We start from the raw sequence: 22,736 nt of genomic DNA, 5'->3' as shown, positions 1-22,736 counted from the left end.
ACTCAAGTATTTTAGGGAAGAGGGAAGAAAACCAAACAAAATGCAGGAAGACGTGAAAGGAAGCAGTGTCTGTCCTCTAAGATCCTAGCTGGCGTTAGCAGTACACAGGTGAGGCGTATCTCTTGCATTCCTGGGAACACCAGCTTTCCCACCCGCTCTCCCCCCCACCTACCCGCAGCAGTTCCAGTTGGCAACTGCAGCTGATCTCCAGCTACAACTCCTCTGCCTCGCAAGACTTACGTTTCCAGCTGTGAACTACCATACTTCAGCCCACGAGCTTTGCTATCAGCAGGTATAGTTGCTGCCTCGTCTCAGCCTGCATGGTGTAACACGCTCACAGCTTAGTATTAAATCGGGTAAACGTTTAACTGAGGAGCCAACACGGAAGCCCCGTGATTACCCACGCGAGCCCAAGGCTGAGCCACCCGTCAGGCATGGAAGAGCAGCAAAGCTTTACGAAATACACCCCCTGCGTGTTGGAGGATGACTGTAGGCCGGGCCCCACACCGTGGGGCTTTATTTACTGCACGCAGTATGAAAGCAGACACCCTGCCTGCCGGCCCGCGCCCAGCCCCTGGAGCAAAACAATCACGTCATCTTCCCCCCACCGCGGCCTGCCGTCTCCATGGTTACTGAGCGGAAGTGACGAAGACCGATGGAGCGGTGATTGGATGTTGACCCGGCATGCCTCGCCGCCATTGGTGGCTGGCGCTGGACAGGCTCGGCTTCTCGGCGCCCGTGATTGGGCAGGAGGTGGGTTTTGAGGCCGAGGCAGGCGGGGATTGGTAGGGCCGGTTGCCTCGGTTACGGGCGGCGGGGCTCCAAGATGGCGGAGGAGGCCGCCGGCGGCGGGAGCCGGCGCGGGGGGGCGTCATGGGAGCGGGACCGGGATGAGGAGGGGGCGACGGCGGAGCGGGGCCCGGGCGCGGCCTATCACATGTTCGTGCTAATGGAGGACCTGCTGGACAAGCTGAAGCTGCTGAACTACGAGGAGGAGGCGCTGCGGCGCCACAACATGCGGCCGCTCTCCAGGTGCCCCTCGCCCTCTCCACCGGGCGGCTGGCGGCGGCGGTCTTGCCCGGAAGGCGTTCGCGTGGCTGTGGCCGGGGGCCGGCTGGGGCCGGGGGGTGGCTCCGCGCCGCGTGGTATGAATCTCCACGCGTGAGGGTCCGTAGCTTCCACGGCTGCAGCGAGAGGCGTCAGACGCGTACCGCGGGTGTGCGCGTCTGGGTGCGACCCCGCAGCGTTCGCAGGAGGAAATCCCAGCGGGCGGTTACGCCCCTGCGGTCAGGGATTAAGGAAGGAGGGCTGGCTCTCGGATGACAGGATGCCTGGGTAGAGTAAGAACCAGTCAACTTCACAGCTGCCCATAGGGTTTTGAAGCTTTCAAAACGGGAAGTCCCTGTAAAGGCTGAGATGTGATAAGTAAGGATGAGGAAAAGGCTGAGGTACTTAACGCCTTCTTTGCCTCAGTCTTTAATAGTAAGACCAATTGTTCTCTGGGTATCCAGCCCCTGGAGTCAGAAGATAGGGATGGGGACCAGAATGGAGCCCCCATAAGCCAGGGGGAAATGGTTAGTGACCTGCTACACCACTTAGAGACTCACAAGGCTATGGGGCTTGATGAGATCCACCCAAGAGTACTGATGGAACCTTTCCATCATTTAGCAGCAGTCCTGGCTAACTGGGGAGGTCCCAGTTGACTGGAGATTAGTGAATGTGACACCCATCTACAAGAAGGGCCAGAAGGAGGATCCGGGGAGCTACAGGCCTGTCAGCCTGACCTCGATACCAGGAAAGCTGATGGAGCAGATCATCTTGAGTGCCATCACGCGGCACATAGAGGATGACCAAGTGATCAAGCACAGCCAGCATGGGTTTAGGAAAGGCAGGTCCTGCTTGACCAACCTGATCTCCTTCTATGACAAGGTGACCCCCCTAGTGGGTGAGGGAAAAGCTGTGGATGTTGTCTACCTAGACTTCAGTAAAGCCTTTGACACGGTTTCCCACAGCATTCTCCTAGAGAAGCTAGCTGCTCATGGCTCAGATGGGCGTACACTTCGCTGGGTAAAGAACTGGCTGGATGGCCGGGCCCAAAGAGTGGTGGTGAATGGAGTTTACTCCAGTTGGCAGCCGGTCACAAGTGGTGTTCCCCAGGGCTCTGTGCAGATGACACCAAGTTGTGCAGGAGTGTCGATCTGCCTGAGGGTAGGAAGGCTCTGCAGAGGGATCGGGACAGGCTGGACCGATGGGCCCAGGCCAGCTGTATGAGGTTCAACAAGGCCAAGTGCCAGGTCCTGCACTTGGGTCGCAACAACCCCATGCAACGCTACGGGCTTGGGGAAGAGCGGCTGGAAAGCTGCCTGGCAGTAAAGGCCCCGGGGGTATTGGCCGATAGCCAGCTGAATATGAGCTAGCAGTGTGCCCAGGTGGCCCAGAAGGACAATAGCATCCTGGCTTGTATCAGGAATAGCGTGGCCAGCAGGAGTAGAGGAAGTGATCATGCCCCCTGTACTTGGCACTGGTGAGGCTGCACCTTGAATAGTGTGTTGCGTTTTGGGCCCCTCACTCCAAGAGAGACATTGAGGTGCTGGAGTGCATCCAAAGAAGAGCAACGAAGCTGGTGAAGGGTCTAGAGCACAAGTCTGATGAGGAGTGGCTGAGGGAACTGGGGTTGTTTAGCCTGGAGAAAAGGAGGCTGAGGGGAGACCTTCTCGCTCTCTACAACTACCTGAAAGGAGGCTGTAGCCAGGAGGGGGCCGGTCTCTTCTCCCAGGTAACTAGTGATAGGACAAGAGGAAATGGACTCGGGTTGCGCCAGGGGAGGTTTACACTGGATATTGGGAAATTTTACTTCACTGAAATGGTTATCAAGCACTGGAACAGGCTGCCCAGTGAAGTGGCTGAGTCGCCATCCCTGGAAGTATTTAAAAGACGTTTGGATGAGGTGCTTGGGGACATGGTGTAGTGGTGGTCTTGGTAGCGTTAGGTTTACGGTTGGACTCGATGATCTTAAAGGTCTTTTCCAACCTATACAATTCTGTGATTCTGTAAATAGTCACTTGACCTTCCCTGCCGCCAGTAGATAACTTGAGTTTGAATATTTGTATGCCAGTGTATCTGCAAAAAATACCTCTACCCTAAATGAATTTCTAGTATTCAGAGTCCTGAATACCAGAATTCTGGTATTCTGGTATTTGTGGGGGGTATGTATGTGTAAGGGGGCTTGGACCCATTGTTTTTAAGCCTGCTTTTTCATATCTAATATATATTTGTTTCACATGTAACAAATTATTTTTTAAAAAAATACGGTGGGAGACAGGAAACTTGGGAAACGAGACCAATGTGCTCCCAACATCTGCCTGCCCAATTAACTTTCATATCCGTCCATCAGTTTCAACCAGGTTGCACAGCAGCATATCACACAGTTAAGCTTTCTATAAGCAACAATTTGATGGGGGAAAAAACATAGTCCAAATTATTTTCTTGTTGGGAGGGAGGCTCAGCATGAGCTCAGTGGCTGTAAGCTGTTTTTAGCCAGCTGTCGCACCATCAGTATATTCGGAGCAAGGAAGCAAACCTTAGTCCACCTTAGCGAGCAGCCGTGTCTGTAAGGGGAAGAGTTTGGTTCCGAGTATCCAGTGTGCACACGATTTATGTTTTCGGGGGACTAACTGTGGTCTGATTTTATGGACTGAATTCTCGTTAGGACCACATATCTCAATTTAGTGTGATCCAAAATAGGTCTGGTTTGTGTACCTTGCTCTCTAAAGTGACCCAAAGCACAGTAGGTGAGGATGGGTGGAAGGATCGCTTCAAAAACATGCTCCTGATCTGAGCTTACGCACTGATTTAGGTACACCAGCCTCTTGCCACTCTTGAGGAATATGGGAAGGGGAAGAGCTTTGGGGAACTTTGGAGCAAAAGGAACTTGATGCATTGCTATTGTCAGGAAGAGTACTTGGGGATGTTAAGAAGGGAAGAGGAAGTGAGGTTACTGTGGTATAATGGCATGGATAAGGACAATAGGCAGAAAGAGGACACATCTCTTTAGGCAATGAGGCTTCACTAAATTTTTTCTCTCCTCTTCAAGGAAGTGCCATTCAAGCTTTCATGTGGTCACTTGATGCAAAATTTATTTATTTATTTATTTATTTATTTTTAAAGAGGCATAGTCATATACCCAAATACAGATACCTTTCTTTGTGCTATTTGTTTAAACTCTCTTTAATGGAGAGCAATATGCACTTCTGAAGCATTTTTCAATGTGTTCTAAAGTAGATAAAAGATGAGACAAATCCACCCTGGCTTCCAGTGTCATGGCTAAAGGTATAAAGCTTTAGCAATGGATTGTTTTAGTTTCGTTTTTGAAGTAGGCTGTTTGCTGTGTGATGTTGACTGTAGTTATCAATCACATTTGCTAATCTATTCAGAGGATGTTTTTCAAATTTAAATTTTGTCTTGCACTGTAAATCACTTGCCCTGTGAAAAATGCCTGAGATTTAGGAAAATCTTAGCTCATTCATGGCCTACAAGTTATTGGCAATTGCGGATCTTTGACTTTTGATTCTTTTGAGCTTTTAAGTATCTTATGTTATGCAGGGGACATTTGAATGAATACATTGCACAGGCTCTTAATTAGTCAGTGGTGGTATTTTATGAAGTGATGGGATGGATTCTGCATCCCTAAAATTAAATGGGAACAGAATTGAGCTCATCATGATTTGAGACTGCTCAGGTAAATAAGAGGACTAACTTGTGTTTGTGTGGAAATGTTAATTTGGTGGTGTTTACCTGAAGCTGTATAATCCTGCTGGCAGGAAAGAGGAGTACCTAGTTTCTATTTTATTCCTTGGAAGTCTAATGTAGATTAATAGCTTACTCAAAGGGGCAAACAGATGAGCTGCATGTAGAAAACTTAGTCTACTGTAGTTATGTGTGAAATTAGACATGCTGAATTTAGTTCAGATGGATCACTCATTGAGAAAGTCAGTTAAAGAAACTGCTTTCTAGCCTGTGGTGGCCTATAATGCTGTAAGAGCTTCAGGAGCTCAAAATATTTACCATTTTTTCCCCTTTTTAAACAGGCACTACTTTGCACTGCCCACTAATCCTGGTGAGCAGTTCTTTATGTTTTGCACACTTGCTGCTTGGTTGATCACTAAAGCGGGACATCCCTTCGAACAGCCACAAGAATATGATGACCCCAATGCAATAATATCAAATGTACTCTCAGAATTGCGATCATTTGTAAGTGTTGAACATGCTGTTTTCCCAAGTGTATTTCAAGCACGTGCATCACCTTCAGAAATAACAGTAATGACACACTTTCTCTGCTGTCTGATTATGTTCTTAAGGACTGGAGAGACGTTTCCTATCTATAAGTTTGTATTATGTTAATTAGTTAATTGGAAGTTTATACTGTGTGTACCTACTTGCTAACTCTTTGGCACTACAAAAATGGTCTTACAATATTATATATGATTCCAATTAGTTTTGTTCCACAATCTGTAAAATGGATTAAATTAGGCTTACTTCTTATAGTGCCACATATGTTGCTCATTTATAGTAGTATAATTGACAAAGATTTTATCTTGAAAGTTTACACAGTGCTTGTGATCCTGCTCCTGCCAAAGTCAATGGTATAATTCATAGTGAAGGAGATGGTTTAGAATTGTGTTCATGTTTTCTTCATTTTCTTTTGTTAAGGAGAAAAAGGTTGCATAAACTCCCAGGAACTATTGGGATTTTTTTCAATATTTAAAAAAAAAAAACCCCCAAAGGTCAGGAGAGTGTATCAACTTATGGGAAGTATGATCTTATGGAAGATTATACTGTGGTACAGCTGTGAATGATGTTAAGAACACTGTTCTCTAAAGGAGTTACTTGATAAAAAACTAAGATATGTATTCTGTAGGACAGCAATAAATAAAAATAAAATATTCTAAATAAAATCTGGAACAAACAAGGCAATGTTGAAAAGCTGGTGGTTAAGTCTCAGTACCTGAGTTCCTCTGTAGTTTTCTTGCCTTGCCAGCATGTCACTTGTGTGCTTGACCATCTACCTCCCTTGCAGCTTCTCTCTTCTGCTCCCTGTGAGTATCCTCTTACCAGGAGCTTTAAGATTTCTACACTGTATCTGTTCCTTGGGTTGTTCTGTTTTCCCTTCTGTTGCCTGACTGGAGCTGCATGGGGGAAGAATATGAATTAACATTGGTAAAATCTTCATACACAATGGACACTTTGGTTTTAGCATAGTAAATTTTGTTACTCCCTGAGAGGAAGCTCGATTGATGGGTAGCCATTAGTAAACAGCATATCTCTTTATTTTAGGGAAGGCCTGTGGATTTTCCTCCCTCAAAATTAAAGGCAGGTTATGGAGAGCAAGCATGCTATGTTCTTGATTGTTTAGCTGAAGAAGCCTTGAAATACACTGGCTTTAGCTGGAAAAGGTATAGTACACTTTTAAGTATCCTCCCTTATGTGTTGTTTTCCAGCAAACAAATGTAAGTTGTAATTGTGAAGACAAAACATAGTAATTACCAAAAATGTTTTACTTGATGTTTCATGAGATGCAAAATTCAACTAAGCTTGAAGCAGTGGGACAAATTAATTCCTAATGCAATTTCACACATTTTGTCTATTACCAGCAAGGATGAGTTTGGGCCATTAATAGACTTAGCTAATTAATAAAGATTTGACTGATGACTTTTTTGGGTCATTTTCCTATGCGTAACTGCTTGTTAAACTGACAGTTGAGTTGAAGCATATTAATATTCTTTTAGGTCCTATCAATCAATCTTGAGCTCTTCAGTTGGAGGTATGCACAGTATGTGATCATGTTACAAGTAGGCTACAGTAACTTTGAGTATTTAATCAGAAGGAAATCTTAGGAGAAATTAGATGGCAGATAATTTGACACTGTCTAGTTGTATTCCATATCATCCATACTTCTCATGAAATGTTTTGTTTGCATAGGAGCAATTTACAGAGGTATTTCCAATTTACTGTGTTTAAAAGCTCTGCTGTTCTTTGAACTAAATTCAGGCCAGCATATCCAACAGAAGAGCTAGAAGAAGAAGAAATAACAGAAGGTGATGCAGAATTAACCCTTAATAAACTGGAAGAGGATGTTGTGGTAGGTTTACCTAACTGGTTTTGATTGTATCAGTATTGGTCAGCTATGACAAAATTTTTATCACTGTTCATTTTGTTTGGCTTTGTTTAAGAAGTCTTTTCTACTAACTGTTCCATCGCCCTTTTTTCCTGTGTCTCCTTTCCTGTATTGTCAGCTCCTCTGTAGAGTTTTTTGTTTCCTTTCAGATAAGGTTGTTAACTCTTCGGGACAGCTTATGTTATGATGTGCATTTATAGTTAATGTAAAGTGAAGTGGAACCTAACCATACATTAAAATTGCATAGATTCAGAATTGTTTGTTTTCTGATGAAACGAGCTGTTGATATTAAACAAAACTTCAATCCCTGTTTACAGAATTGACTAATATTTGCCCAGCGCTTAACTGAGTGCTCACTATTGTAACTCAGATTTCCCTGCAAATAGGAAACAGTAACTTTGGTACTTAGTTGATTTTAAGATTTAGGAACAGGGTAGATGGAAAAGAACAAATGGAAACTGAGCATTTGTTTAAAAACACCAGCAAAGACCTAAAAGGTTGCAGAATTGTTTCTGTAGAGAAAGGTCATGGCAGCTCATCGCTATATATTCCATGAATGAAAGATTTTTCTGGAGAGGGAAGTTATCTGAAGACAATTAAAGTGAAAATTACGAAACAAAGTTAGTTTCCCATCCGATTTCTCCAAAAGCTGATGATTCTGTGCAAAATAAATGTAGATCAAACCCAAAATGTCGAAAGTTGTGAGCCTGGAAGTGTTCACTTGCAGGGTCAGTAAATTACTTGAGGAGAAAACTATTTTCTGGAATGTTAAGGCCCAGCAATACTGGATAGAAAATGCCACAACTGTCCCATTTTTGTGTTCAAATTTTTCAAGTGCTTGGAGAAATTAAAGGTCATAAAAGTTGGAAATAGAGTGCCAGTAATGTTACCATATGGTTCTGATCATAGTCCCAATTTATATGCCACAATAGTCCACCAGAATGTAACAGTTGAAGAGTTTGCTTCTCTTCTTCCTCTTCTCACAGTTTTCCTAAGTATTGTGCTATTTTTCTCATTTTTATTAGCCAAGAAAAATTCCAAACTTTTATTCTTAAATTTCATACAATATGCAAATATTGTGATGTGGATGTCTGGTTGCATTTTTACCAGCTTTGAAGTCTCCACAGAAAAAGTCTTGAATAATTCTGGGAACAATAAGAGACATTCTGTATTGCATGTTTGAACCAGCCTCAGAAATGTAAGCTGTTGGCTAAAAGCTTTAAATATGAAAACAGTCAGCTGTCTGCTCTTTTCTGTGTTTCATTAAGGTCTAAGGTGTTAAATTGGGAAGTGGGGAGGAAACAGTTAACTAAAGCACAGTTGAAACCCTTCAAAGAACCTCTGGATTTGCTCTCAGGTAGTATCTGAGGCCATGATTTTCACACCTAACATGTTTTATTAGCTCTTCTAAGTTTGTGTGTTTAATAAAACCATTGAGCTAGGTTTATACCAAGTGGATAACCACTTTTTTAGAGCCCCTAATGGTTCTACAGGGATTAATTATATCCTGATGTAATTTTTTTTTCCCCCAGTCCATTGTTGCTGCCAATATATCGATATGTTCTGGATGTATTAGCTGTACCCATAATTGAATTTAGCAGCCTTTCCAGTAGTTAAATGCTAATGATGAGGTTCATTGATTGTTCTTCTGGTTTTGATTCTTCTGAATAAAATTGATGAGGCTGAGAGAGACAAGCCTAGTTCTGTAAATAACGGGGAATTAGGTGAATGGTAGCCAGCGAGGCTGGCTATGCGAGGAAATCTGCACAGTTTGATTCCTCAGTTCTGATAACTAGTCTTGTTGTTGTCATAGTAGTGTTGTAATATGTTCTTCTAAGTGCTGTGCAAATATATATTGTCCATTTAGCAAAAGATAGTCCCAATCTAGTCACCATTAATTTCTTGCAAGTATTCAGGGGACTAGGGGCCAAACATGCCAGAAGAAGATAAATTGGTCCCTGTCAGTTAAAAACTAGGTAAGGTACAGGAGTAAGCTCCCAGGTTTTCACTGAGTCTTGAAGGGTTCTACACTAAGACCTATGTTATTACAGCATTCATGCTTTGTCTAGAAAGGAGGTGAATGATGAAATTTGACTTTGGTGGAAAAGACAACGGCTAACAGAAGATGTACAGGAGGACAAAGTGCATAAGGGTGAAGTGTATGGGTGATAAAATGGCAGGTGAAATTCAGTATAGATAAATGGAGGGTAACGCACAGCAAAAGCATCTTTGACTTATGCAGTGATGGGCTCTGAGATGATCATGATCACTGAGGAATGCAATTTTGAGACTACAATAGATAATTCTATAAAACCGTCAGCCTAGTGTGTAGTGTCATGGGCAAGAAAACAAATCAATTGCCTCAATTTGAATTGTATTGTTCTGCACACTTTTAAAATGTGGCATCATTCTGCAGCTCCAAATCTGTAGTGCAAATAACATCTTGAAAACTGTGTTCAGGTCTGGTTGTGGTTTGTTTTTTGTTTTGGTTTGATTTTATTTTTAATGCAAAGCTTTAGGAAACACATAAGAAATTACAGTTACCATACAGCTATTGATAATGGCCCATTTGATGTGAAAGGGCTTAGGTCTGCTGTTGTTGGGTTTTTTTAGTTTGGTTTTTTTTTTTGGTTGATTGGTTTAGTTTTTAAATACTGTGGCACCCTGAGGGAAATGTGGGGTAGCTTTCATCTTTCAGCTTGTCCCAGATATTGTGTCTCCTCGTAAGTTTTTAAGTAAATACAAGTGCCATTATCATAAACTCTCCACGTCAGAAATTTGGAATTTAATACTCCTTGTCCTGTGCTCCTGCAAAATAAAATTATGGAGAAAGATTGTGTGGTACTTACTGAAGTCCTACTTTGCAACTTTCCTTAAGGAAGAAGAGTCGGACAATGAAGAAAATTTTATTGACCTGAATGTTCTAAAGGCACAAACGTACAGATCGGTAAGTTTTTACCCATCGGTCCTCTCCTGAGAGATTTTTACATCTGTAGCAGCAATTTATTTCTGTTGGATTTAAGTGTGAAAGTCCTTATGTAGTCTAAACTTGAAAAAACATTCCAACTGAAATAAATCAGCTTATTTTAAAAGAAAAATGTACATCCAGTTTCTAAACTGTTATCACTGCAAGGCTGCTGGAAACATTTGCAAGAAATTTTTGCAGAGACTTTTAGGAAAACATGGTATTAGTGTCTTGAATGTATTTTAATTTTTTCCCCCTTGCTATTTCAGGAATGTATTATAATTTCTTATTATATACATTTTATTCTTTTCAATTCTAAATATGATGAGAAGATATATTTATTTTAATTCCTAGTCTTTATGAATTCAAAGAAAGCCATTGAAGAAATCTGTTATATCTGTAGTCCAGATCATTCTGGATATAAATTTTTTTCTGACTATGAACACTTTAAGCCATTGTAACGTGATTTCTAACAGTTCTCACTGTGCACAATGATGATACTTTGTATAAACTTTGTGATTTTTTACACAGGACATGAATGACTCTGCAAAGCAAGAAGAGATTTTACAGTCCACAACAGATGCAGCAGAGTGGAATCTGGAAGTGGAACGTGTGCTTCCACAGCTGAAGGTTACGGTCAGGACTGACAATAAGGTATGTGAGAATGGCTTTGCGTGTGTACACATCAGTCAGTGTTATTTACTTTCCATTTACAATTTTTTTCTTTTGTCTTGCCAAGAATTGTGAATAATGGGCTCTCCCAGGCTATCTTGTCTGAATCTTTGTCGTTTACTTTGACCTTAGAAGCAATAATTTTCAGTATGTTTTTTTTCCAATATTATATAAGAATAATTTTTTCTGCTACTTACAGGGCACCTTATCTCCATATATGTATTCAGTGGAAACTTCTTAAATTGGTAAACATTTCCAATGTATTCATACTTCTGAAAAATTATACCCTCGGTTTAGCAGCTATTAAAACATCTTCCTGGAAGAGAGCTGAGGAACTTCTTATCTTTCAGCTGTTCTATTTGTCAACCACATGAAAGGTTGATTGCATGGAATTCATCTTGCTGAACTTTAAATGGCAATAAAGTAGGTCTGTACCTCTGATCTAGTCATCATGGGCTCTCCTTATGATTAGCAAAAAGAAGTGAGTACTTTTTCAACTGATCTTACTTACCTATCCAGATAACTACCTCAAGATGAAATTCATCATTTCTTAGAAATGAGTATTTCTCTCCATAATCTATTCCAAGGAGTCTGGAATGAGCAGCTTACAAGTAGACATCTGTCTTTGACAAGTCAAAGTCCAAACCTAGGACCTATTCCTGGCATCACCATAAACATTCTTTCTAGGAGCTTCTATAGCACACACAGATCAGTGCAGTATTGAAATTGCTCATTTGTTGTGACCCAGCTAGTTGGGGTGTTGGAGCAATCTGTAGCAGTGATACAGAATTCAATGAAAGATAATTATCTCGCCCAAAATAGGCTAAGCTCTCAACTATCTGTTAAATTGCTTGCCTGTTTTACACTATACTGCATTCTTCTATGTGAAGAATTGCCTGGTTTGATCCACCTTGCTCTGATCCTCGGCAAGCCCATCTGTTACAGATGGCTTGATTCTCACACTAAGAAATTAAAACTTAATATAAGACATACATGGAAAATTAAAGGCACTGTAAGAACTGAGGTTTACTAGCTTCTAGTTTAATGCACCATCTCTTGGCTATAAGGAATACGTCAAAATAAACATGAAAAGAGGATTCTTCTTTTTCTAGCTTCTGTGCTGTCATGCTTTCAGAAATAACTGGAGAGAAGTGTTTGGCATTTTTTCATTCTACAAGAAAAGCACCATGTTCTGTTTCCTACGTGGTGCATGCATACATAGTACCAGGAGAGGGTTGATAGTTTAATCAATGACATTAGAAACTAGAACTTATTTGTGAAGTCTTGGGCAGGGGTGGGAGGTGTGTGTGTGCAGTGTTTGTTGTTTTTATTTAAACTCCAAAGTTTGACAAATTGTGAACAATTGTCACCAGACCAACAAAAGATCTTGAGTCTGCTGCAAACTTAAAACCCAACATACAACGTAAGCACATTTTCTCTACTAGTCTTTGCTTCATTCTGGAAGAGAATAGTGGGCAGCAGCACAATTGTAGGCAGCAGCTGAACCTCATGGGCTGAACAGCTGTTGGAGATGTTCGGCTGTGCTCTTCTGAGATAGTAAGACAGAAGCACCGGTCCTTTGGTAGTTATGTGCATGTCCTGTGCAGGGGAATAGCCTCACTTCAGATCAGTGGAACTGCCTGTCATTGAAGGATGGCACATGTTTAAGTGTGCAGCTGTTTTAAGCCAGGATTTGTTTTGTACCTGTTATGAGACATTGTAAGTGGCTGTATCCTCTGGGAATTCATCTTGCTCAGGTGCTGCAGCCCAGCCCCATGTATCTGGGGACCTGCGGGTCCCCATCCCAGACTGATGGATGCAGCTACTTCTTTTCTTGTTTGCAGGTTCAGAAGCATGTATCACACAGAGGACCCTGACATGGCCAGCTGCACAAACTGCCATAAACAAGGCCCTGTCTTCAACAGCAGTTGTAGGACTCCTGTTAAATATAAGTATAGACAGCCAGGCCCCCTTCCTCCTCCTCAGCTAATTAAGATTGAAGTTCAGTAGTGAAAGCACACCCTGCCTTCTCTCTAGATTCACAAGCACATGCACGTTCATGGATCTCTCAATTATCTGGCATGGTCCTTCTGTCTGTCTGATCCCCCTGCCTGGATGCTGGGCCCTCTTAACTGTTTCACTGCTCTTCTACCTACTGACTAGTCCAGCTTGACACTTGCCAGCAAACAGGTGCACACACTCACGTGCTCATCTTAAGGATACTCTACATTTGTGGGTCCCCCTGAATACCAGCATATACCCTCTGCCTGCCTCATACCCAGGCCTGGATCCAGGGTCTACTACATGACGGTTAGTTCAGTTTTAAGTCTGCTATTGAATTTTACATGTGCACAGCAGGGTCAGGGAAGATGCAAACATTTGCCTGTCCCCACCCTAGCAGCTGGCACTGCAGTCTCGCTCCAGCTGCTGGCACTGAGCTACTCACTTGATTTACTCACACTGGTCCTTCCCAGTAGCTTGATTTTGGGATAGATGCCTGTCCTGCCTTGGTGGCCAAGACCCTCACCTGGTGCTGTGGCTGGCACTGAGACCCCCACTCTCTCCAGCTGCAGACACCCCAGGCCTGGGACACTTGCAGCCCTGGTCTGATTCCAGTTGCTGGCCCCATATCCTCTCTCACCAGCAGCTGGCACTTAGTCCTTGCAGCGCTCATACGCGCATGGGATAGAGTGTGGGACTGCACAGAAAGATAATTTAAAAAAAGAATTTAATAAGAAGATACAACAAACTGCAGTGATCAGGCACAGGGCTCAGTCAGGCAAGTGGACAGGCAACAGTTTACACACGCCCCTCTTATACCTCTCTCTGTTCCCCACTTTGTTCCTCCCCAGTCCCCTTTCCCCTGCACATTGCTTCATCAGTTTGCACAGTTGCACCAACCCTCCTCCCGAATATCCAGAACCCCCAGGTTTGCATTGCTATCGGTTGCAAGGGCCAGGTTCACCTTCTTTGAAGTGATGCTTGCAGTTTCTTAATAGCCCATCAGTTAGTGTGACTGATGAGCTTTGTTTCTTGTCCTTGTCTCCCTTAGTGTTTGTCTGACAGGTCTGTGTCTCTCTAGGTTTGTTGGGTTTTTTTTCCCCTCCCCCTTTTCCTTATCCCATTTTGACAAGGTCCTTGATCAGATAATTCTACTGATACAAACATTCTCACACTCCACATGCCTTTATCCATTAGTGTAACTGGCCAGGTTTTTTTCTTGTGACTGCCTCCATTATTGGTTGTTGGTCATGTTTGTGCCTCTTTGTTTTGCTTATCATCCTTTTTGACAAGGTCCTTGATCAGATAATCTTACTGAAGCAAGCGCTGTCACCTTCCATGTATCCTTACAGTACCTATTTTACAAGAAAGTCTCCTAAGGTTTGATTTCAAGTGATAAAGATTTATTAAGATCACTTTTTTTTTTAACACCTAGACCAGTACAGTGCCAAAAACTTAAAAATCTTAAAAATGTTTCTTAGCATGTTCAGAAACACAGTACTGAAATAGCAGTAATTCTGCAGTGCTGCTACTCTGCTTCATGTTGAACTCACAGTCTCTCTGCAGCTGGGCTTTGGTCTGGGAGATGTAAAAAGTTTCAATTGATAACAAAAAATTTGTGATAAAGCTTGGGAACTGGAATTGATTTCTAAGTAAAAGATGCCTACCTATCAAGTCAAAACAGGACCTTTTCTCATCCCCCATCCCTGAGTCCATGTATGTTTCCTATGACCTACAAGCTGCAAATAATTTTCCCCCTTCTAATTTTGTCCCACTATCAAAACCAAGTTTAGGTATTTCTGCCTCTTTTATTTCTTTCCAGTCTTCTCCTGATAACAGTAAGGGCTAAGTAGAAAGGGAGGATCTGATAGTCTGGAACTCGTAGGTGCTGGGCATTTGAAGCACTCATTTTGTCTAAGAATAAGCTGAGCTAGTGCAAATATAATCAATATTTTCAGTATTTGTGCCCAGAGTGGTTTCTAGCAGAAATAGTTCCATGAAGATTAAACAGACTCTAAAAAGCATAGCTACTGTGGTATCAGTGAGGTTGTCAGTGTTTGTTTATGGATCTGTCATGTGACATTTAGGAGATTTATAAATTGTGTCACATTAAGCAAGTGCCTCTGGATATGAACATGGCAGTGGCAGAATAATATACAGTAATAGTATAAAAGAGAACTGACCCTGCCTTGCATACTCTGCTTTAGTAACCAGAGAAAGATAAAAGTTGTACTTACCTGTGTTTTACTTTGTGGCATCTTTTTTAGGATTGGAGGATTCATGTAGATCAAATGCATCAGCATAAGGATGGAATTGAGTCTTCTTTGAAAGAAACTAGGGTATGTCTTGTATGTGCAGAATATTTCACTGAGCTGTCAGCATTTTTATTTTCTCTTTTATTTGATATACGTTAAGAACTAAATTGATTTTTTTTTTCTTCATTTTATTTGTGCTAATGCTGTAAAACTAAAAAGGGAAACATATAATAATGATGATTAGGGACAGTGGGACTGGCAAAATATCTTGTGGGAAGGAGTTGTATATGTGAGGATTAACAGGGATATTAGGGCTCATTAATGTATGCATTACCATAATGCATCCTGCATAAGTGCATCCTGACTACAGAAGGCAAAACAGAATAATACAATAATACAATCTGAAAATAAGTGCTGATAAAAAACCCAAAATACTGTCAAATACCGTTGTTAGAGTAACTTACTGACATTGACATTTGTAATTAATTGAGGGGGGGAGAGTGATGGAAGCAGTAAAGCTTGAAACATGTGTTTTGGAGGTGGGCAAACCAGAACACATTAGGAATAATTTTTTGTTGGCTAAACATAGCATTTCTGTAATATTTTTCTCTTTCACTTGTAGACTTCCATATCCTTTCTTAATTACAGCACCATTTTAATACTCTTTGTGTACTATCTGTATACTGTCAACCCACAGAATATGATTTTCTAGGGTTACCTTGACAAACTCCATAATGAAATCAGCAGAACATTGGAAAAGATCAATAGCAGGGAAAAGTACATCAACAATCAGTTGGAGCACTTGGTTCAAGAGTACCGTTCAGCGCAAGCCTTGCTGAGTGAGGTAATGCACTGATCTTTCGTTGTTGCCTTCTCTAGTATTACCTTGCTATTAAGTGAGGGTGAAGGCAAAGAAGACTCGGAGGAGTCATCTGTGAATTCTGCTGTTGGATATAAAGCAGCGGAAATGTTGATTGGCTGTCAAATTATATAGTTTTGAAGCTAAACTAGCAATTTTTATTCAACTATTCTACAGGGGAAAGTAAATGTTTTTTGCTTGAATATTATGTAAATCTGTTGCCAATCTTGAGCAGCTGGTAAGTTGCTAGTTCTGCTGCTTTCCCTGTGAAGTTCACGCATGTGTGATGAGTAGAAAAAGTACAGTCTCAGTCCAGCACTCATCTCTTATATTGATTACTCATGCTAACATGCACAAAGTGCTCTGATTACTTTGCTTCATTTAGTTTTTATGCCAATAGAGTGCTGTTTGAGAAGCTTTTTGATCCCCTAGTTAGGAGGCCTGTATAAGCTGCCATTTGGCTAGCCCTCCTATTTGTGGGCATGATGTTAAAATAAGGCTAACAGGATTTGACCTCTGTGCTTTCTGTTTACCTTATTGTTAAACTTTAAGAAACTTCAAGATAGTAATTTATTGTTGATGATGAAGTATTCTGGGTTTCAGGATTCAATTCTGTCTGCATTCTGGCAAATTTTCTTTATGTTTATTTCCTCATGTAAATGATTAGAAAACACACTTCTTATTGTGTATGTATTAGGACTATTACAATTTTTAAAACTGCTTTAAATTTTTTGAATGATAGTCATTATAGGGGCTCATGTTTCAAGCCTGTCCTCATATGTGTAGCGCTGTAAAAGTCATTGGGACTTCATGGGAGAGTTTCTAGAATTGGGACATGTGAGAACAAGTTTTGGTGTTCTCTCTGAGCTATCTGCATACATCTCTTCAGCTTTGTCATTACAGCAAAAAACATGTTTCTTCCCAGGCTAAAGAGAAGTACCAGGAGGGAAGTGGAGGAGTAACTGAAAGGATTAGAGTGCTTTCTGAGGTAAAACACATCTTCACATAATTTCTTTTGCTTATTTTAAAACAATCTTCAGAGAGTTGGCATTTAGTGTTTGCGGTATTATGAACCCAGTTCTTTCTGATTTGTTCTCATGTTAAAGATTAATCTATTTGTTTAGTGGAGGCAATCTAGTGCAGTCCCTAAATTTTAAACCCAGGCTGCCATTGATTTTTAACTTGTGAACTTGAGCAAACTATTGTGAGCTCTTAATTTCCGCAGTTTGTAAAAGAGGGTAAGTGTTCTGTATTTTATAACCTGTGTCCTAAAATTATTGAGGATTAATCAAGTCATGTCCATAAATTCTTTGGAAGAAGAAAAGCTTAACTCTTATTTTTAGTTAAAATTAACTATTTGAAATTTTCATCTTCCAAGTACTTAAAAGCAATATTTGACTAAATAGTAACTTTTCCATACCAGTCAAATTATCTTAATACCTAAAACTGTTTTCTGTTGTTTTTTTTTTCTTTAAATCAGTGCTCTGACAAATTTAAAGAAGAATCCCCAGACTCCTAAATGCCTCAACATGTTGACTATTTCATGGCATTTCATTTAGAATTACTGCCTGATTTCCAAATATCTCAACCCTTTGTCCAATTCAGAAGTTATTTTTTTAATGGCTCTGTTGTTTGGGTTTGAAAAACCCACTTTATATACTAGACGATAAAGTGTCTGGAATAGTCACATAAAATAGATCACACCATAAAAATGTGCTAGAAATTGTAAGACAAGTTTGAGATGTTTTAGAATAGAATAGAATAGTTCAGGCACCTACAATGATCATCTAGTCCAACTGCAGTAGATAATACAGCAGTTTAATGAGTTTTCTAGCAAAGATTTCTGAGTGTATGGATTCTGCAGAATTAGAGCTTCTTTCTGTTTCACTCTCAAGGAAGTAAGTTTGAAAAAGAGAGTACTTTACGATGACTTCAGATTTATAATGTGTTTGTGCTTTGCAAGTTATTGACTGATTAGTAATGATGAATATGTTACTAGTTGGCAGCCTTCAAACTATGTAGATGCAATGGTGTATATCTGAGATAAACTAGACACGTTGGATATTGTTACTGATCTGCTTTCAAGCATGCAATCAAATCTCAGCCCACTTAGTGATACCAGTACCGCTGTAGGTATGCATTAACAATGCAGCGATGTTTCTTTTTTGTTACTGAAAAAGCTTACTGAAGCCTTAATGAAGGGCCATTTTTATATTATAGACAAAAATACTGAATTATTACCCAGACTGTACCTTAGAATCATATATTTACTTTTTCTTCATTGTCTGCAAAGGCAAACTGGTCGATAGTCAGTGCCAAAATGCACTTTTGTCCTTCATACATACATTTCACATACCCGTACCTGTACCAGTGCCAGCAGGCTTGACTGCTGCACCATCTTTTGCTGCAGTGCTGTTTCTGAGGTTTCCACCACCACCTGTTGAAGTCCTGACGCTTCCAGAAGGTCAGGTGGCATGGTCATTTGGTGAATCTTGGTCTGCAGGGGGATACTGGTTCCCGTCTTCCATCCGGCATAATACTGCAACACTTACACTGTTGTTTTTATTGTTTTGGGATGCGCACATTCTTAGTAACACCATGCTGTTTGGCCAACTTGTTGCTCTTTTTACAACATTTAATTTATTTAAAGTTAAATTAAAATTTTCTTAACGTTTGAAAAAAAAATTTCCTCCGATTACAACAACTAAGACAGATTAGTTCTTTTTTTTTTTAACTAATGCGGTTATTCAGCAGAGAATTTTTTTTGTTTGCTTTTTTTAGCTTGACATTTATCTGGTTTAATCAAGAAAAAAATCTCTATTTTAAGATTACAGAAGTATTAGAGAGAGTAAAGCAGGAAACGGAAGAGAAAGGAAGCAGTATGACTGATGGTGGTAAGTATATTTTTGCCTCAAACCAAACACCTGTTTTCTCAGTGACAGGTATATAATTTGTCCTTTATTAAAGAAAAATAAAACAAGACCAGAATGAGTGACTAGTCTAAATTATCAGTATTAAAATTTTAAAAGGTGTCTAAGAAAACCAGGAGTCTAAACCTCTCTGAAAAGGTTACGTAAGTCTGCAGAAAGTAGAGGTTCCAGGATTTCCCCCTCTGGTAAATTATTTGTAAAAATCTAAAAAAATATGGGTTTTGTCTCTGCTTTGAATAGTTATCAACTCCCTGGAAGAAATTCACACATTACAGGTTCAAGCCCTTGTACTCTGAAATAGTTACTGACAGTAGCTGTTAGATTCCCTAAGGCTGGCTGGAGTCAGTGAGAAAATTCATTTTGGTGTTTTGATGTTTGGACTTTTAAAATATTTTTTTAATATTGTTTTGGTGTTTGGACTTTTTTAATTTTCAAAACTACATACCTATTTGAATTAGTTTGTCTCAGACTCGGGATTTGGTGGTTTGAGATTTTTCCTGATAAATGCGTTCTGTTGCAAATGTATAAGGAATACGAATGCAGAAATAAATTGACGTATGTTACAGTAGGACTAAATATGCAATCTATATCCATATTTAACTGTAACCATTACAGCTAATTTACTTAAGTAGTTGTCAGTGACAAATGAATACATTTTGTGCACCCTTGCTTCACTGTGAAGGAGCTACTTGCGTGCCTCACAACACCTTTTCTGTATTAGGGCACGGCCAAGGGTCAGGGTAAACTCTAGAGCCCAGAATTATAAGGAGCAATATGATGCAACAGCAGCAGCATCGCTAGGGTGATATTAGTCGGAAGTGAGGGATTAGAAACAAAGTATGGAGGACAAAATATTTTTATAGCTTTTCACAGGTAAGATGACATCCTGCTGAAGGTGTCTTCAGTTCTCTAGCAAACCCCAAGTCAGCTATTGGGATGAGGCTTTCAGCTGAGCAAAAGACATCATCGACAAACCTATCTTAATGTTGATGCACATCTTTATGCAGATCTTAGATGTCAAGAAGACAGCAAAATTGTAATCGCCTATTTCTATCTTTAAAGTGTCTTGCATATTAAAAATGATGTATCAGTACAATCAAGTCTTTAGAGTAGAACGCCCTTTTGTTCATTCAACTCTTCAATTTTAAGGAGTGAATTATAGAAAATGATACTTTTGTGTTAAGTAGCTGACACAGAGTTGCACTGTTTATCTTTTTTTGAACAGCTCCTCTAGTGAAGATTAAACAGGCCTTAACAAAACTGAAGCAAGAAACCATTCAGATGGACATACAAATTGGTGTAATGGAACACACATTACTCCAGTCAAAGCTGAAAGAGAAATCTAATATGACTAGAGATATGCATGCAGCAGTGATTCCAGAAGCCCCAGTAGGTGCCTATTAAAATTGTTGGAGCTGACTTGGTCTGCCCAAAATACCGTTTTCTACCAGTTGCTTTTTGTTAGTTTAGAGGTTCCTTTTTGTTGGGGGAGGGGGGCGTTCATTTTTCTTTTTTGTTTTTAAGATGCTTGTCATGCACTTTTAAGAAGTAACATGCATGCACACTTTGGATTCAGCATGGAGTCACGTTTAGTTTTGTTCTGTAAAGATTTACTGCAGATCCCTTCTAGATATACTAATAAATTCTTATTAATGAACATGTCTCTACTTCATTGGAGAATGTTATGTAGCGTGAAAGTCTATAGAACGATACTGACAGCCTGTAATCTTGATATTCTACAGTGCCGAATGAAAATTGCTTGTGAAGGACTTGAAATGAATTTAAAATGTCTATTATTGCTATTTACATATGTTTAGTAGAAAGTATTTAATTGCTGATATTGAAATAATACAGCGTTATCCTTTCTAAAAGGCCAGGTCAAAATTGTTTCAGCTGCAAGTAAAAGTAAATTGTTGCTTCCACTTTAAGTTTATGAATTAAGCAGAAAACTAATGTTGTAATAGTGGTAATAATATTGGCATGCTCCTAGGGCAGCCCTACACAAATTTGTGAATGGACAACCACTGTATTCCTCAATTCCTCGCTATCCTTTTTTTTGGAATTATTTTCTAGACAGACTGGTATGGAAGTTTTTTGTCATTGTTTTATTTTTACATTGCCTGTAACAGAAGCAATGATAACAAAATCTATACAAGACGAGAGAATGTGAAAGGTATTGTTTGGAAATTACTTTTGGCCTTCTAATTTTTTTTATGTGTCATCACTGTTTCAGAGTCACTTTATGTTAGCATTGGGTCAAACGCTGTTTTCATTTATAGTATGTAGTAGAGCCCTGTGGACATCATTTGGATTATTCTTGTTTTCTGTTCCTGTGTCAGAACACCTGATTTTGATCACTGTTAAGGAAAAATGTTGCCAAATCTAGTTGTGTAATATGGAATGAGAAGAAAAATGTAGGAGGAAAGGGTTAGAAATGTAATGGCAACAGGGAGCTCCCTTTGTCTCAGTAAATGTGTAGGTAGGGAGTGATTCTAGATATTATAGGTAATGAAGGAGCATGGAACAAAGACATAACCTTATTAAAGTATTAGTACATCCTTTTGGTTACCATTGTTCATAAGCCATGGACAGTATTGGTACAATTCCAGTGATATTAAAATCCTCCCCTAACTTCTGTAATTCCATTCATCTTACAATTAATTTCTCTCACTTAAAGGTGAGCAGTATTCTGCAGAATCAGTGGATTAGTTCTGTGTCTGAAAGTCAAGACACTTGACACAGTCAGTACCATGAGCCAGTTTCTTAACTTTGTTGTGCTTCAGTATTTCATTTGCCAAAAAGAAATCCATCAGATTTTAATACGTGAAAAACTATATGTAAATGCCAACTATTATAATTTACCTGTGCAAGCAACTGCTGAAAATCTCTATGAATCACACTGGAAATTGGTTTTCAACTTCTTTTGCTGCCTACCTGTATCCTCCCACATTCAGCTTAAATTAGAAAAGTTATTATTCATGTTCCCTTTGTTAGGTGGTGTTGCTACTGCATATTTACTTTAACAGTCGGTTTACTTCAACTTAAGATAAAAGCAATCCCCTTCTGCATTGCCTGCAAAGCAGCTCACTGATGCTTTTGGATTGCAAATGTTGTGCTGTGTAAATGCTGTTTATGTAAATACTTTCCCCAAAAAACTCCTCCTTCGTGCTAATTCATGCTAATAAGAAACAAAATTAATCAAAAACCTTCCCTTATGAATCGAGCCTCTTATTCTATTAGAAGTGAAGCTGTTGAGACAAGCACAGTCAAAAACCCTCTAATGTGGTAGAAAAATCTCCGGAAGAAAAGCTAGCCTCCTTTATGCCAAAGTAATTCTAAAATAGTGTGCTCATTATATGTAATTAATCTACATTATTTTTCACGGTACTGTCTGAAACTATTAATCTAAGCAGGACACTTCTGTTGTTGTCTCAAGAGTGATACGTGGCCCTTAAATGTCACCTTGTAAAGAACAGCTTTTGCCCATTTAGACAGTAAAACCACTTGACTCTGCTTTGAAAGCAGTCTTACTGATCCAGCAAGTGGCCACACCACCTTCCTTAAAAGCATGAGGAGAGCAATGAGGTCTGTCACAAGCAGCCTGAAAGGCTGTTCTGAAAAAGCAACTATCTGTGTAATTATTCCACTGCTGGATCAATGCAGGAAGCAGAAACCACATTAAAATCGAATCACTTGATTCACATTATTTCATATGTTGCTTATTACCTCATGCAATGTCAGAACTGAATACCAACAAAACGAAGGTGTCACTAAGTTAGTAGGATGCACGTGAAGCTGTGCTGTGCTATAAAACAGTCTCTCTTCTTTGGAAGAATACTGGGGGCAGAAGGACTATTCGTAAGAGTTAACTTTTATATAC

The 22,736-nt window shown here is 40.1% G+C and overlaps 1 protein-coding gene across 1 annotated transcript; it reads left to right on the top strand.

Annotated features, from left to right (window-relative positions):
* The first annotated feature begins 820 nt into the window (after nt 1-820).
* On the top strand, nt 821-20,513 carry IFT57 (intraflagellar transport 57). Its single transcript, XM_075514948.1, has 11 exons — nt 821-1,032; nt 5,088-5,250; nt 6,334-6,452; nt 7,048-7,138; nt 10,053-10,121; nt 10,671-10,793; nt 15,080-15,151; nt 15,780-15,911; nt 16,852-16,914; nt 18,754-18,820; nt 20,082-20,513. The coding sequence occupies exons 1-11, from the start codon at nt 827-829 to the stop codon at nt 20,258-20,260; spliced, it is 1,284 nt and encodes a 427-aa protein (XP_075371063.1). The 5' UTR covers nt 821-826; the 3' UTR covers nt 20,261-20,513.
* Nucleotides 20,514-22,736: the final 2,223 nt, after the last annotated feature.

This window comes from Mycteria americana, chromosome 1 (assembly GCF_035582795.1).
Source record: "Mycteria americana isolate JAX WOST 10 ecotype Jacksonville Zoo and Gardens chromosome 1, USCA_MyAme_1.0, whole genome shotgun sequence".
NCBI lineage: Eukaryota > Metazoa > Chordata > Aves > Ciconiiformes > Ciconiidae > Mycteria > Mycteria americana.
This window is presented reverse-complemented; position numbering and strand designations above follow the sequence as displayed.